The sequence below is a fragment of the Saimiri boliviensis genome, chromosome 1 (assembly GCF_048565385.1).
Source record: "Saimiri boliviensis isolate mSaiBol1 chromosome 1, mSaiBol1.pri, whole genome shotgun sequence".
NCBI classification, from domain to species: Eukaryota; Metazoa; Chordata; class Mammalia; order Primates; family Cebidae; genus Saimiri; species Saimiri boliviensis.
This window is the reverse complement of record NC_133449.1, coordinates 94,762,429-94,780,599: the sequence shown is the minus strand read 5'-3', so window position 1 is coordinate 94,780,599 and position 18,171 is coordinate 94,762,429. Positions and strand designations below refer to the sequence as shown.

The following is an 18,171-nucleotide window of genomic DNA, read 5'->3' as shown; positions in this document are numbered from 1 at the left end:
TGGCTTTCTGCTTGCTTTCTCATGATCGATTTAGAATGTGTAAAGGATATGACTTAGGTGATATTGTATACTTCTCATTGCATGCACAAAGTCTAAGAGGTACTGTTGATGATGATGGCACATCCGTTGGTTACAGTGGTGACCACTAGACCTCTTTATTGTAAAAGTAGTCTTTTCCTTTTGTAACCAATCTGTAGAGTAATATTTTGAGTTCATGTGAATTTTCTGTTCTCTGGTAAAGCCAGTAGCTTTTGCATTTGTTGGTGATCCTTTCCTGAAATTGAAGGTTAATTCGGAAGTTGTAAAATGGTGATTTTCTACTTCTGCCATTCCTTTTACTTTTATAGCACATTGTTCTGTAAAGTAGCTTTCTTTTTCTTCTTGTCCCTCCTCCCTAGAGTGTGTGTATGTGTGTGTGTGTGTGTGTGTGTGTGTGTACACATGTGTGTGCACATGAATGTGCATGTCACATATTGAGTGTGTTGTGAAGCATTATCATTATTCTTTTATTATTAGAGACAGAGTCTTGCTCCATCACCTAGGCTATAGTGTGGTGGTACTGTCCTGGCTTACTGCAGCATTGAACTCCTGCGCTCAAGTGATCCTCTTGCTTCAGCTTCCTGAGTACCTGGGACCACAGTCATGTGGCAGCCCACCTCTTAAAATTTTTTTGTTCTTGTTGAAATGGGATCTCACTATCTCCAGAAAGAGAGAGTGAGAATGTCTCAGACTAATTTTGTGCTTTGTCTGCCTTATGTCTAGAATCAGCCATTTCTCCAAGGTATTTGGTTCCTTATACTGGGAAATTGTTTGTAGAAACCAGTTGACCCTCCTGTTGCTCCTAAAGTTTCATTGCTTTATGCTTTTGCAGGGAACAGAATTAGGAAATAATATTTTTGGAATATTACAGAAAATACTTTTCAAAGATACGAATTTATTACTTAACATTATAGGGTTTTCCCTTTTGTGTTTGTGTCTCTTCTACAATAAAATATTGGTCTCCATAAAATTAATATATTTACTTATTTGCTTTATGATGCAGTATACATAAAATATTTCAGAATTATAATATCAGTGTTATGACTGACTGTAAGCCTACCAAGTAAAGATGAAGATTTCTTTGCAATTATTTTGTTGTCATTAGAAATAATATTTATTTGCTTCTGGTTATATTTTTAGAGTTTCTTTGGAAATATTCTTTAATATATAAATATGTACATGTTTCAGAGTATATGAAGGATGCCCAGAGGAATTTGCAAACTTTTTTTTTAATTAAATATTGCTTATTTTATTTAGAAAAGTTCTTTATTTGAATTTTAAAAGATCATGTGAAATCTGCAAAAGTTTCATACTCAGTGTCTTTTTTTTTTTTTTTTTTGACACGGAGTTTCGCCCTTGTTACCCAGGCTGGAGTGCAATGGCGCGATCTCGGCTCACCGCAACCTCCGCCTCCTGGGCTCAGGCAATTCTCCTGCCTCAGCCTCCTGAGTAGCTGGGATTACAGGCACGTGCCACCATGCCCAGCTAATTTTTTGCGCTTTTAGTAGAGACGGGGTTTCACCATGTTGACCAGGATGGTCTCGATCTCTCGACCTCGTGATCCACCCGCCTCGGCCTCCCAAAGTGCTGGGATTACAGGCTTGAGCCACCGTGCCCGGCTCAGTGTCTTAACATTATTTGTATTTCTACCACAGCTTCACATGAGGTAAAGGAAAAAAAATTAATAGCCAAATACTGTAGGTAACTACATAACCATACGATAAATTTTTTTTCAAATAAGATTAATAAACTGCTTCACTTTTAAAGTCGTACACATTATAATGGGTCAAATACTGCCATTTTAGATTGCAGCTGGAGATGGCTGTGACAAGGGTACAGTGTTAAAACTCTAGCATCCAATGAGAAGTCTCATTAAAACTTAGTATCTGAGGAAATCCATGTTGCTGGTACCCACTGAGGCTCCTCCTGAGCCTTCTGTATGGCAGGCAACAACTGGGCACATGCATCTTGCAAGCTGTCATTCACAATCACATGATCAAAAAATTGACCAAACTGAGTTTCCATTCTTTGGGCTAAATTTTCCATCTCTTGTAGGGTGTTTACAAATTCCTATATGAAGGAATGCCCAGAGGAATTTGCCCTCATCCCTGTGCTCCTCCCTCTGCTCCCACCCAGCCCTTGAGAGATGATTTTTACTGGTTTCTCCTTACCTTTCTTGTGTTTATGTTTGCAAAAAGAAGCTTATGTGTATTTTCCTCCTATATTTGTATGCCTTTTCTTTTTCTATTTCTTACACCAAAGCAGCATTCTAGGTACATTTCTTTTGCATCTTGGCTTTTCTCTCTCTGTTTACAGCTCTATAGTACTCGATTGCACAGATGAGCCGTCATTTATTCAGCCAACCTCATGTGTATGGGACTTTGGTTGTTTTCAATATTTTGTCCTCATAATTCAGTGAATAACATGTGCTTGTGTTCTTTTATATTCATAGGGGTGTATCTTCTGGGTAAATTCATCGAAGTCAGATTACTAGGGAAATAAATACGTAGTTTTGTTAGAAAGCCCCTACCTTCTCGCTGAAGAGATTATAGAACTCGGCACTCCCCCCAGCAAGGTGGCCTCACCAACTGTGTGCCGTCAGACTTCTGAACTTTCGCTAGTCCTATTAGATGAAAAGTGTTCTCTCAGGAGTTTTAATTGCACTTACCTTATTATGAGTCATATTTTTCTTTTAAAAATATAGTTTAATTGGTCAATCTTTTTTAAAAATGTACTTAGAAATTTTGAATCATAGTTGTGAAACACTTTCCCATTTTTTAGCTAGATAAGAATTCACCCATGTGGTATGTGAGTATTCATTTGTTTTTATTTTGTATATTTAGCCCTTTCACTCATTTGGAGTTTACTCTGCTGTATGTTGTGAAGTTTGGATTTCAGTTGAGTCTTTTTCCAAATGGCAGTCAGTTGCAGTATCACTTATTAAGGCTCATGTGTGTAATCCCAATACTGGTAGAGCAAGACAGGAGGATCATGTGAGCTCAGGAGTTCAAGACCAGGCTGTGCAACATGGTGAGAACCTTGTCTCTACAAAAAAAAAAAAAAAATTGCTGGGTGTGGTGATGTGACCCTATAGCCCCAGCTACTCCTGACACTGTGGTGGATTACTAGAGCCTGGGAGGGTAAGGCTGCAGTGAGCGAGATTGTGCCACTGCACTCCAGCCTGAGCAACAGAGTGAGGTCCTGTGTATCAATAAAAGAAAAGTCTACCTTTTTTCCCTGCAGTGAAGGAAGGGGCTGTAGGGAGAGACCTGGTTAAAACAAAAAAAGTTTGCTAAATGGGCACACTGATGTTTGATCTACGTTTTTTATTTGTTTGTTTATTTTGTACTCCAGCCTGAGTGGCAAAGCATGTTGCCCAGGCTGGTTTATAACACCTGGCCTTATCCTTCCACGTCTGCCTCCCACAGCACTAGGATTACTGGCATGAGCCACTGTGCCTGACCTAGGTTTTTTAAGTGTAATTTTGTTCTGAAAAATGCTGAATGAGAGAAAGAAGCTTGACCCAGAGACACGATTAGGGTCCCTAATATGATTGAATTTGTACCCCCAAATTGCAGGCCTCTCCTTTCTGTTCCTTTTGGGGGCATAATCCAGCACATTTACTGTGTGGGTGGACAGAGAAAGCCCACTCAGAACAAGCTTTCTTAATGAGTAGAAGTGTATTTAAATACACTACAGGATCCCAGGCTATAGACTTCATCTGGCACTGTTCAACAAGAAGGAAAATGTATATTTTGTTGTTAATTGTGAGGCAGGGCGTTGGAGAAGACACTATAAAGGCTTAAGCAATTGTTCACAGCTAGGAGGCAGTGCTGCTCCCTAGGACGTGGGGGCATTTGGAAAGGTGTGGGGGTGATATTTGTTACAAGCACTGGGTATTACTGGTGTCTACTGTAGAAAAGCCAGGAATGTTAAATGCCTCAGTAAGGGGGAAGGATGCCTGTGATGGGAGTTGTTATACCTAAAATGCCAGTAGCATCCCTGTTGAAAAACAGACATGTAAGAAGAACTTGTTTGGAAAGAGTGTAGTTTAAAAACTCTGGAAAAAGTTGAAAGAACATCTAAAAACATCAGGGATGTCATGGTGGGTGAGACTTAGAGCCTGCTCCTTACAGCCTGCACTTTGATATGGGTACGATCAGCTGGGAGCTGGAACAAGTGCTCTTAAGGACATTTCCACGGAAGCTGGACAGGAGCACCTCCAAGTGATCCCTTAAAAATAAAAGAGAGATTATTTGTGCTTTCATATTCACAGAATGACATGTTTAAAACTGACCCCTGAAATTTGTCAATAACCAGTTTAATAGTTAAATTTTTTTCTTTTTGGGTGTGTGTGTAGCAATTTTATCATCCCATTTAAACAATTATGAAATAAGATAATGCTTTGAAACTCTAGTTCAATGTTCAGTATATAGAAAGCACTCTATAACTATTAGTTCTAACCTTGTTTATTTAACAGTTGTTAACTAACCTTTGTATATATTTTCAGAAAGCTATTGCTTACCTTTTCCCAAGTGGTTTGTTTGAGAAAGAAGCCAGGCCAGTAATGAAGGTAGTTATCTTAATTACTATTTTTTAAATTTCACTTTTATACATTATGGTAATTATATAATACATTATTAATTTATTTTACAGCATCCTGAACTGATTTTTCCAAAACAAAGAGGTAAGTTTGTTCAAGAATGAGATAAATAGTTTTTTCTTTACCATATTCCAGCATTAGGTTATGTATCAGCAGTTACTCACATATTGTAGGGTGGCCCTCCTGTGTCATGGTAGTTGTGAAGTATGTAAAAATATTTTGTAGCAATGAATGACTGAAGTTTACTATTTCTTTTAAATTAAATGTTAAAATTAGATGGGGTTAGAGCTTATGGGTATAGGAATGTCACACTATTTGCATTCCAACATGCTCTTTTGAGGAAGAATTTGGTACAGATCTGCTGGCAATGAATTCAACTTCTGTTTATATGAAAATGTAAAACTTTTCTTGACTTTGGTAGCACATTTTCACTCACTATAGATTTCTTTTCTGTTCTTTCAGTACTTTAAGGCTGTAATTCCATTGTCTTGTCTTACGTTGTTTCTAACAATTAGAACTCATCGTTCTAATTGTGTCTCCTGTTTTCTCTGGCTTGTGTTAAGATGTTCTCTTTATCTTTTAAATGTGTAAAATAAAATCTTGAAGGAAACACACAGCAGGGTTTAACGTTGCCAAGAAATTGAATAATAAATTTACTATACATTAGAAACCTCTTATCCAATGAGGACTGGTAGTTCTCTGTAAACTTAAAAAGTATTACAGCTAGGCCGGGTGCGGTGGCTCACGCCTGCATTCCCAGCACTTTGGGAGGCTGAAGAGGGCGGACCACGAGGTCGAGAGATTGAGACCATCCTGGCATGGTGAAACCCCATCTCTACTAAAAATACACCAAATTAGTTGGGTGTGGTGGCGTGCACCTGTAGTCCCAGCTACTGGGGAGGCTAAGGCAAGAGAATTGCTTGAACCCAGGAGGCGGAGTTTGCAGTGAGCTGAGATCGTGCCGCTGCACTCCAGCCTGGCATCTAGCAACAGAGCAAGACTCTGTCTCAAAAAAAAAAAAAAAAAGTATTACAGCTAGAAATCATTTCTTTAAAAAACACTCAAAATGTGACTTGTACTTATCCATCAAGCTTTTACTGTGACCCTAGAGGTTTGGTGGTTTTGAGTGTGTCTGCTCCTCCCCATTGCTTGTGTATAACTATGCCGCTGATGCGTCATCTCAGTCTTTCAGTTTTGATTTCCTATTAGTGGAGTAGTTAACTTAAACTTCCTAAGAAATCTGAGTGCAGAATATTTTTATATTTCTATAAATTCTTCCCATCAACCTCATTGAAGTTGAACATGACTTTTTTTTTTTTTTTTTAAGCAACTTGCCTTTCTAAAGCATTCAACCTAGTTTTCTGAGAAGTAGCAACTTTTATGTTTGGATTCATATTTAACTTGTTTATATAATACCTAATTCATGTATTTATAGAAATAAGTACAACTGTAATAAAATAGGCTTGGGAGTAAACACACTGACTATTAGTAAGCATGAAACTCAGCAGCAAAAATGTGTGACTCGAGAGTAGCTTGGTGGCCACAGGTGTTCAATATGCAGGCCGCTTTATTAGTGTATTTAGAGTTAATTAATTAGAAATTGGAAAGATAGCAGGTATTTCTATAGAAGACTTATTTGTTTTGCAGTGATATTTCTGCTAAGTCATATTTTTATGCAAAGCTAGGCATTTATTCTCTCACTACAGTTCACTCTTTGAAACAACTTTTGGTTTGATTCTTGTTATAAATGTTTTTAATCTTTTTATAAATATGCTCTATCATTTGTATTTCCTTGATTCTTAGACAAGGTTGATTATTAATTATAACATCAATTTAATAATAGCTTTTGGGGAAATAATGAAGACTGTTAGAAGTACACATCACTTTTATAGCTACAGCTCAGTGTTAATAGAAGTAAAACTATGCACAGGGCACAGTAGCTTATATTAAACACCTAGTGGCTTTTTGGTAAACGTTTGTAATGACAGTGGTTTTTTTTCTTCTTTACTAACTCTTCTATATTTTAACCTCTCAGGCTCCCCACCTATTTCTCTCTCTCTCTTTGTTCTGTATATCTCTACTGGTTGCATCTCTTCTTATACATTTGCCTCTCTAAAACTGGTTTGTTCTTTCAAATCATACCAGCTTCTCAGTGTTAGAAGTTTATTGTTAGTAGCAGCCTGGTTGTAACAACTGAAACTTTTATACCCATGTGTTATTTTGAAAATACATCACTCCTGGTAGGAATATCTTAAATTGCGGTTTACCATATGTAAACAGTACTCTTTTTGAATTAGTAAAATATTTTTTGTTGCTTACGTACCTACCTCCCAATTTTGTTGTACTTCGTAAATATAGGGCAAACTGATTTTTTTTTTATGCTAAATAAAGAACCAGTGAATTTTAGATTTGGGTAGATTATGACACTTATAATGTACTAACTCTTTCCTTACTAAAAGATGGAAGCTTCTAGATTGATTTAACATAAAAGTCTTGCTCTGTATGATTTAAAGCAAGTGATAAAAATATTGGGGGAAATTAATACTGGGCAAAAAAATTTGGTGAAAGATAAATACTGGGTCCACAGGAGCAAAGAGTAGCACCTTATATCAGACAATATGGAATCCAAGGAGTGTGAGGAATGCTTCAGTGAGACAAGAATATTAATTTATGTTGATAAAAGTCTAATCTCCATTGAGTAGATTTGATGATCACAAATCTTTTTCCACCAACATTTAGCATTGAAATGTTTAAAGCAAAAACTGTTAACTAAGGCTATAAAGAATTTGAATAACACAGCATCATTTTATAGCTAGGGATACAAAGAATACATTTTCTATGCAGAGGCCTACAGACTATTAATAGAATTATGATGTAATAGGCCATAAAGAAAACCTAACAAATTCCAAGTCGTAAAAATCAGATTATTAGATTTTTCTGAGTTAAAATCAATAGAACCATATTACTGTTGGGTTAAAGAGAAAATCAAAATCGAGGTTACAGACATGACAATGACAACAGTTCTTATTAAATCCAATGGAATATGGACATTGTATTATATAGAGACAAGCATATATTTGTTAGAAATTAAGAAATGCTCAATATAAATGAACTAAATACTCATTTCGGAAGCCAGAGAAAGAAAAATTGAATAGGTGAGCATAGCGAAGACATTTAAAAGAATATGATAAACAAAACCATGTCGTTCTTTGAAAAGCTAGTGAAATAATCAACTTCTGGCAAATCTGGCTAGGGAAAAAAGAGAAAACATAAGAGGGCAATGTTAAGAATTGGATATAATAATGATCAGAGGGTAATTTTAATGTATATGATTGTTACAGGTAACTTTATTCTATATTGAAAAATCAAGTAAGAATTGTTAGCATTTGTTGAAACTTGGAGTAGGCTAGGAATAGTTCTAAGTGCTTCCTATGTGTTAACTCACACTCTTCACAACAGGCTTAAGTAAATACTGTAATTTTCCCCACTGCACAGATGTAGGAATTAAAAGCACATGGAGTTTAACTTACCAAAGACATACAGTCAGGAAATAGTTGAGCCAGATTGTAGGGAGAAACAAACAGTTGTGGCACACACACATATGTATGACTGTCAGATTCAACTGACTGTCAGACAGGTAGTTGAAAGAATACTGTATTTGCCCACAGTTGTCTTAATCAGGAGAATACTGGTTAAACCAGTGGTTCCCAACCCTTTTGGCACCAGGGACCAGTTTTGTGAAAGGTGTTCATGGACGGAGTCAGGGGATGCTTTTGGGATGATTCGAGCTCGTTACATTTACTGTGTTCTTTATTTCTGTTATTACATTGTAATTTATAATGAAATAATTATGCAACTCACCATAATGTAGAATCAGTGTGAGCCCTGGGAGTGTTTTTCTGCAACTACATGGTCCCATGTGGGGATGATGGGAGACAGTGACAGATCATCAGGACTTAGATTTCCATAAGGAGCACGTGACCTAGATCCCTCACATGTACTGTTCACAACAGAGTTTGCACTCCTATGACAATCTAATGCCGCTGCTGATCTGACAGGAGGCAGCACTCAGGCGGCAATGTGAGCAATGGGGAACTGGCTGTAAGTACAAATGAAACTATGCTGGCCTGCTGCCTACCTGCTGTGCGGCCGGGTTCCTAACAGGCCACAGATCAGGGGTTGAGAACCCTTGCTGTAGAACCAAGTGCTCTTACTGTGAAACACCTACACTGATTTCATTTGACCAGTCATGACAGCAAATAAAAATCTATAGAACCTGGTACCTGTTTGTGGCCCAGGAGTTAGGTACCCCTGGGTTAATCTAAAGCTGCAGAAGTTATCAAAGGGCACTGAAGGTCTAATGAAAGAGGCCCAGGCCCAGAAGGTTTGGTCAAGTAGTTCTGGCATACCTTAAAGGAGGAGGTAACTTCTTATCATTTAAACTGTTGTAGAGCAGAAGAAAAGAATGAAAGCTTTCAAATTCCCTTCAGAGGTTCACACAGTTATCAAATCTGGACACAAATTTCATGAAAAGGAAACCTGTAGTCTATTGTCACTAAATAAACACTAGCAAACCAAGTAAATCTTTGTATTAAAAGAATATACCAGAGGGCCTTTTTTCTCTACAGGAAAATAAGGATGATTTATGTAATTCTTTGTGTTAATTGAGTGAAGGTTAAAACATTTCCATAAATTAAAAAAGTGAATTAACAAAATTGAGCATTAATTTTTTGGTAAAAACACAAACTAGAAATAAAAAGAAACTTTCTTAGTTTGAGAAAGCCTGTCATGACAAACAGAAACACATCAGATGAAAAAGTATATCAATAGATCCCATTAAGTTCAGGAATAAGACAGATATGTGTATACTCGCCTCTGGTATTTGGTATTGTTTTGGAAGTTTTAACTAGCATGGTTTAAAAAACTGTGGATCGTAAAGGAAAAAAGTATAAGTTTAAAAACTGAAAGAAATTAGGAAAATTGATTATTATTCACAGATGTTATGACTGCCTAATTAGAAAATGGAAAACATGCACTAAAAACTATATTAGAATTTCAGCAGTCTACCATTATTTGGGTACCTCAATTCAAAACCCTTAAACTATGAATTATTCTGAAGATTTTAAAAATGATACCCTTATTAAAGTATGCCATAATATAGTTACAGGGTGAAATGCTGACCCTGCAGAGATCATGTGAGCATCCTGTCAGTTGATGATTCTGTGGTAGCCAAATCCGCACACAAAGAAATCAGCGTAGAATGGCATGTAATGATGATCTAAGTAGTGTGATGGTCATGTTGGTAGCAAATGAATTGCAGTCTTTGACTTCCTTTATATATGTTGGCAGACAAGAACTGTTTTAAAATGTAGGTCAAGATGGCCAGGGCCAGACCTGTGTTATTTCTAGTTAAATAATTAGAAGCTTGCTTTGCTTATTGTACACTGAAGTTTACACCCCAAACTAAGCTATATTAAATATTGGTGCAGTAAAATAGAAACCAAACAGCAACAGGAGGCCTAAGGTAAAGACCATCTGAGAGTGCTGTAAAACCGTGGAACACAGCTGGGTGGTTGCAGAGCAGGAAATACTGCTTTGGTCCCACGAATGCCTTCTCAACCCCAGAGTTTGCATGAGGGTTCTGTAAAGAGGGCTTATGCAATATCTCTGAGAAAGGGAGGTGACCTTAGCTCACAAGATCCTGGAGGGTCTTTGCAGATGGGAGCTTGCAAGGGGGAAAAGCCTTGCAGGGCAGAGATTACCTGACAGACTAACAATACAGTGAAAATCAATTGCATAAGAAAGGAAAAATATTAGAAATTATGCTGGATTTGATTCATGAAGTCTATGACAATGATTTTGGAAAAGTACTGAAATCATCCATAAGCCACTGGCAAATAAGAATTTGGTTTTTCAAGCTAAATACCCAAGCAAGACTTTCTTTTCAGCATTTATTAGTAAATGTTGGTCTTTGTTTCAGAGGAAAGATATCCTACATACAATACAGATGGTATTTCAGTGGAAAAGCATATACTATTAAAAAAACTGTAGAGGGATAATGACTCTTTGCTGGACAAAATAGTTCTTACATTTCTGCCTCACAAACATAAATTCCAGATAGATTAAATATTTGAACATGAAAATAAATAAAACTTCCAGAAGAAATACAGGAAAATAGTTTTAGAAAGCCCTAAGCCTTAAAGCATGTTTCCTTCATGGGGGCAAAGATTGGTTCAAGGTGGGAGTGGGTAAACCTAGCTGTTACAATGGTTTGTGGTCCTTCAGTGGGCCACAGTATACATCAGCAGATGTGTAGTGTATCTGTAATACTAACATTTCATGGGGTGGGGGGCAGTTAGGGAGAAAATGCCTACAAAGGATTCCTTTGTGGAATGAATCATGAAAAAACAGTTAAATCATGCCGCCATAGAGAAAAAGTGACAGATTCGACTATTTACATATTTTAAACTTCTCAATTATGAAAGATAACGTAAGTAAAAGTAAAAGACAAGTGACCGCCTGGGAAAAAATACTGTACAACTTCTGTAATGGACCAAGGAGTATAATCTTTAATGTATAGGAATTCCTACAAATAGTTGCCAGAGAAACAACTCAACAGAGATCCTATGAGCAAAGGACACAGAGTTAGCATTTGTCTTGTTTCCTAGAGTAACACCACTTCTCTGTTTGCTTGGTGGTGGTTAGATGTGAATGGCCTTCTGTATTTCAGAAGCAATTTTACCCAACACCTTTTCGAGGCCCTTCTGTTACAGATGTTTCAACTCTGGGAGGTAGATGACCACAGTGTTGAAACAAATGATGCACTGAAAAATACATTCTTGAGTTTTCTTCTTTGTTTGCCTGTTTTAGATTCTCTGAATGTAATACATTTTTACTTTTTATCAATTTTCCCTTTTAAGAATCTGGGAGGACATTATGTTTATAGCCAGACCCAATTTTTTTTATTCTAACAAGTTGATTTTGGCTATTTTATGAGCTTTTATTTGAAACAAATTACAGAAGTATTTAATAATTTTTAAATTAAATGTAAACATTGTTTTATGTTAATGAATATGAAATATTAAATATCCTAAATATTTGCATATAAATAATGCTAAACTGAATAGTAAAATTCTAAATGTTGGTGATTTTTTTGTATTTTTTGTTCATTATAAATGTGTCTCATAACTGTGGTTAAATGCAACTGTTTGGTCTGTCTCTGTGTACATTTTTATTTGTTTTCATCTGGCTTTTTTATCAGCAATCCAGTGGGGAGAAGATGGCCGTCCATTTCACTATCTCTTCTATACTGGCAAACAGTCATACTATTCATTAATGCATGTAAGTATATTGCATTTAATGGTAAATAATAGGAGTTGTAAGCTACGAAACTAATTATACTACATACTGTTCTCAGCTTCAGAATTTACCTAGTATTTTGTAATGGACAAAAATTAGACTTCTAGAGGTAAGACAATGTGTTGCTGAAATGATTTATATTTTATTCATTTTTGCTAAAAGTAGACTGTATAGAATTTACATCAGAATAGTTTGTCTTTAAATGCTTTACTTACAAATTGAAATCGTGTTCGAAGATAGATGTTCAGCTCAATTACAGTATGTGCATGTGCTTCCAGGGTGAGGAAGGAGGAGGCCATGTGCGTGATGCTGTCAGGGTCTGTGAGACATTTGCCTTGAAAAAGATTCAAATGGTTATTTCTCATTCATTTTTTCTTATTTATGTACAATTTTTGCCTTTCATAGGTTAACGCAGTATATGAGCCTAGAAGTTGGGTCCCAAAACAACCTAAGAAATGATTTTATTACAGTTTGACTTCCAACTGCATTTTTTATACTGTGAACAATTTTTGTTTTGTTTTCAGAGCTATAAATATCTGATAGTGTGCAAATTTCGAAGAGTTTCCCAGAATTGCTATGGAAAAAATGGCTGGATGCCAGTACCCTGTTTTTATTTTTAGAACATAATATCCAGCTCTATTTTACTCATTATATGATTTTTTAAAGTTTCAGAAATATTTACTGGGCGTCCCCCATCTGCAATCAGATTGCAGTGGCTTGAATCAGTGCACGCATTTACTCTGCTTTTTAGAATTATCTGCTGTTTGTTTGTGTTCCACAAACCCAAAGGACAAAATTCCCACTTGTCAGGTACATTTATTTCTTGGGGAAAAAAAAGAAAACCTTCTTTTCGCTTTTTGTTGACCTTGGGCAAATGAGCTTCTTGCCCTGGCAGAAATGAAATGAATGATAAATGTAGAGTGTGTCTTTGCTGAGTAATGGAGCTGCGGCTCCGGCTCCGTGGAGGTTCTCTCCCGCGCAGCCCGAGGCTGCCCGGGGACCCCTGCTGTTCATTTAAATAGGTATGTCAAATCTGCCTCCAAACGCCGCCAGTTTGATCTGTGGTAATATTTGTGAAGGTTCCATATGGACTTGAGCCCCCTGCAGTGCTAAGAAATAATGTACAACGCTTCATGGTGCAGACGCAAATTTTCTCTGAAAAGGGATGCAGTGCTGCGTTTTAGCTGTCGGAGGGGATGATGGAGCTGACGCGCTAGGCCTGTCAACTTGTTACACGGATGGGTTGCACGCAGCGAAGCTGTGGAAAATCTGTGCCTTTTAACTTTTCTACTTAATCACGGTTGTAGCATTGCCTTTAGACTGTATGCTACATTAATTCTCTTCCTGCCTTCTGCCTTTCATCCCAAGTTTCACGGAAAAAAGTAAAGCATGCAGGTCTTGTAGAGGAGCCTTATCAAACAGCTGTCATCTGACACGCCATTTGCATTTGCTTTGGCTGAAACTGAGCAACCCAAGGGCAAGATATTTTGTTGCATTCCATCATAATGAGGAAATTACACATCCTATAAGAGACCTAACTTTATTTCTTAAGATCGGTTTTATGTTTTAAGAGGTATTGTTCAAGAAACTGATCAGTTTGTAAGTGAATAAAATGTTACTATACTCCCTAAAATGTCAAATGATACCTGAGTAATAAACATTCTTTGTTTTTGAGTGATTTTTGTTACCTATCGGTTGAAGAGTCCTTTGGCCTTTTACATTTTAGTTCAATTCAGTAATTTCTAAATGTATGCCTTTGCAAACATTTCAGCATTATGTATGGCAGGTGTCATTAATTACAGCCGTAGTCACACCAGCCTCGTTTCCCAGATAATGCATATCACGATCATCTGCTCGAGATGCTGAGACTTTGAAATAGTGACTAAACGTTCATGGCTGACCCTACAGAAGCGCTTTTGTGGTGGCCAGGCACTGGGTAGAAAGTGCAGCTATAACACTTGGAGCCATCTCGCCTGTCTGCACTCTCTTTGTTCTGCCTGGTCTTGGTGGTAGGGGGAGCCGTCCCCTCCCCGCTGTTAGTGATCACAGGACAGCTGTCCCCACTGCGGCACGGGAGGTAGCCCCTGAAGACTGTGGCAAGCTTTAAAGACTTGGAAATGAATCCTTGCTGCTACCATTTATTTTGTTGATATAATTTTTTTCCCTATCTGACAAGGTAACGGACACTAAGCCAAACTGATTTTCCCATGTCATTGCCCAACTGTAATTGTGAGAGGCCTGGATGCCATTGGCCAGGAGTTGTGACCGGAAAGCACCTCTAGAGCCTGTGTGCAGTTGCGTGAGGAGACCGTTCTGATGCCGAATAACCTTTCTTGTCCTTTATAAAGATGCCAAATCTTTTTAGTATTGACTGTTTGCATAGAAAGCATATATATTACATTATAGTTATTAATAAAAGATGGCCCTGATGCCGCTTGCAGTTAAGGTCAGTGTATGATGCTTTAGTGAATCCTGTTTCCAACTGACCTATATTTAGTCCATCCACTTTCTGTGGAGAAATGGGGAGGTTTTGAGGAAAAATGGCCATGAAATATAAGGTACAGTTTATTGTTCCTGCCCAGAAATCAAGCATGATAGGAAAGAATGAAGTCAAGGGGGATTTCCTGATCTGTGATACTCCCACACTTTGGAAATGTGCCACACTCTACAGGTTCATTTTCAGGGCACTTGGGGCTCCCATTTTCCTATGGACATAATGATCTGCATATCTTCAGGTTCCTGAGAAAGTTGATTAAAAACTCATTTATTTTACAGTATCACTAATAAGATATACATATATAATGAAAAAAATATAAAACCATAGTAACAAATAATTTCTTAATAAAAAGTAATTTAAGCAAGAAGAAATAAGAAACTTCCTGAGTTTTTCAAAGCATCGTTGAGAACCATGAAGGGATCCCCTGCTTGGTGGCACTGGCTTGGCTGGCTTTTTCACCAAAAATGGATGGCTTCTCATTTTCTTAATAGCCATTTAACCAGTAGAACTTGTATACTTTTCAGACATGATTTAGGGCTTAGGTTTCAAAAAAAGAGAGAAAGAATAAACAGAAGTTTCCTGAAACAATTGAGCAAAGGTGTGAAGGAGCAGGAAGAATGTTAAAAAGGATATAGATGTGGCCGGGCGCGGTGGCTCAAGCCTGTAATCCCAGCACTTTGGGAGGCTGAGGCGGGTGGATCACGAGGTCAAGAGATCGAGACCATCCTGGTCAACATGGTGAAACCCCCTCTCTACTAATGGTGCAAAAAATTAGCTGAGCATGGTGGCGCGTGCCTGTAATCCCAGCTAGTCCGGAGGCCGAGGCAGGAGAATTGCCTGAACCCAGGAGGCAGAGGTTGCGGTGAGCCGAGATCGTGCCATTGCACTCCAGCCTGGGTAACAAGAGCGAAACTCCGTCTCAAAAAAAAAAAAAAAAAAGGATATAGATGTCTATGCAAAAAAGAAGCTGCTGTACAGCAAGATAATGGAGTTGTGTCTAGCCTAGGTTTAGACTGTGGGGAGTGGAGAAAAGGCTGGGTCAGAGAGTGAGCTGCCCTTTGGGTCCAAGGCTGTAAACCCCACCAGAGTTACCCCCTTTCCCACGGCAGCTTAGGCCTGTCCAGGAGGACCAAGCTGGTGGCAAAGGGAATGGTGGGTCGCCGCCTTGGTGGTCATGGTTCAGTTTGTGAAGATCCTTTAATTTTAAGAAAAAAATTTACCAATATGTATGTTTCTGAAAAAAAAAATTAAAATTCACTCACTGAAAGTAAGTTGAAAATCCTTTAAAACTCATAATGGAAGCTGATTATTTGACTCTGAACTGGTAACCCTTTTGTTAAACATGATTCATTAAGTCAAGACATGTCTATAACACAGCTCTTCCCAAAGTGCTTTCTGTAGAATACAAACTGTGAAATATTCTTCAAGAAAGAGGCTCTGAAGTGGTGTTAGTTTAGGAATGTTACATATTGTATACTAGGAAACTTTAACAAGGAGACACTTAGAAGGATCAAAGCTCTGTGAAGTCCTTAAGTAAAGAAACATGTTGCTTTAACACTCTGCTGCTCAAACAGAGTGGACCCAAACCCTTTTTAATGTCCCATGAAACCCATGCTTGGGGAGAACCATAGTACAGAATGTTGAAAATTCTATACATTGTTATTGTAGGCATTACTCACCTTAAATAAATACATTTTCTCAAAAGAGAGGTTAATAAAGTCCCAGTTTTAAGACTGTTATCAGTCTTACTGCATTCATTGAAGTTTTACAAAAGTTCCCTGCATAGCATTGTATAGAAACTTCATTTATATTTTAGAACCCATTTTACAATAAACCATGGAGTATTTTCAAAGTATTTCTTTAAATCAAAGGAGTTAATGGGCACAGATGAAATTTATACCAAAAATATATGTATATTTAAAATGAAGGGGAGAGTAGTAAAATTTAAAATGTACAAAAAAAAAAACCCCAGATAATTCTAATCCTTATGCCTTAGTTGTAAACGGGTTCAGTTGCCTTGCGAAAGAAGTTCTGGCATATTTGGAGAATCTCCAGTTCATTTTTTTAATTATTTTTATTTTTTTATTTTTTAATTGCATTTTAGGTTTGGGGGTACATGTGAAGAAAATGCAAGATTGTTGCATAGGTACACACATGACAGTGTGATTTGCTGCCTTCCTCCCCATCACCTATATCTGGCATTTCCCCCCATGCTATCTCTCCCCAACTCCCTACCTCCTACTGTCCCTCCCCTATTTCGCCCCAACAGACCCCAGTGTGTGATGCTCCCCTCCCTGTGTCCATGTGTTCTCATTGTTCAACACCTGCCTATGAGTGAGAACATGCGGTGTTTGATTTTCTGTTCTTGTTTCAGTTTGCTGAGAATGATGGTTTCCAGGTTCATCCATGTCCCTACAAAGGACATGAACTCATCATTTTTGATGGCTGCATAATATTCCATGGTGTATATGTGCCACATTTTCCCTGTCCAGTCTATCATCGATGAGTATTTGGGTTGGTTCCAGGTCTTTGCTGTTGTAAACAGTGCTGCAGTGAACATTCGTGTGCACGTGTCCTTACAGTAGAACGATTTATAATCCTTTGGATATATACCCAGTAATGGGATTGCTGGGTCAAATGGAATTTCTATTTCTAGGTCCGTGAGGAATCACCACACTGTCTTCCACAACATTTGAACTAGTTTACACTCCCACCAACAGTGTAAAAGTGTTCCTCTTTCTCCACATCCTCTCCATCATTTGTTGTCTCCAAATTTTTTAATAATCGCCATTCGAACTGGTGTGAGATGGTATCTCAATGTAGTTTGGATTTGCATTTCTCTAATGACCAGTGATGATAAGCATTTTTTCATATGTTTGTTGGCCTCATGTATGTCTTCTTTTGTAAAGTGTCTGTTCATATCTTTTGCCCACTTTTGAATGGGCTTTTTTCTTGTAAATCTGTTTTAGTTCTTTGTAGATTCTGGATATCAGTCCTTTGTCAGATGGGTAGACTGCAAAAATTTTTTCTCATTCTGTTGGTTGCCAGTTCACTCTAATGACTGTTCCTTTTGCTGTGCAGAAGCTGTGGAGTTTGATTAGGTCCCATTTGTCTATTTTGGCTTTTGTTGCCAATGCTTTTGGTGTTTTTTGGTCATGAAGTCCTTGCCTACACCTATGTCCTCAATGGTTTTGCCTAGATTTTCTTCTAGGGTTTTTATGGTGTTAGGTCTTATGTTTAAGTCTTTAATCCATCTGGAGTTAATTTTAGTGTAAGGTGTCAGGAAGGAATCCAGTTTCTGCTTTCTGCACATGGCTAGCCAGTTCTCCCAACATCATTTATTAAACAGGGAATCCTTTCCCCATTGCTTGTTTTTGTCAGATTAGTCAAAGATCGGATGGTTGTAGATATGTTGTGTTGCCTCCAAGGCCTCTGTTTTGTTCCATTGGTCTACATCTCTGTTTTGGTACCAGTACCATGCTGTTTTGATTACCATAGCCTTGTAGTATAGTTTGACGTCCAGTAGTCTGATGCTTCTTGCTTTGTTCTTTTTGCTTAGAATTGACTTGGCTATGCGGGCTCTCTTTTGGTTCCATATGAAGTTTAAGGTGTTTTTTTCCAGTTCTGTGAAGAAGGTCATTGGTAGCTTGATGGGGATAGCGTTGAATCTGTA

At 37.7% G+C, this 18,171-nt stretch overlaps 1 protein-coding gene across 1 annotated transcript in view; it reads left to right on the top strand.

Annotated features, from left to right (window-relative positions):
- The window catches only part of MRPS9 (mitochondrial ribosomal protein S9), a 63,387-nt gene that overhangs the window by 28,989 nt on the left and 16,227 nt on the right, over positions 1-18,171 (top strand). The window contains exons 3-5 of the mRNA XM_003922786.4: positions 4,550-4,612; positions 4,696-4,726; positions 11,904-11,983. Coding sequence (XP_003922835.3) covers positions 4,550-4,612; positions 4,696-4,726; positions 11,904-11,983 — 174 coding nt within the window. The remainder of the gene's footprint in view (positions 1-4,549; positions 4,613-4,695; positions 4,727-11,903; positions 11,984-18,171) is intronic.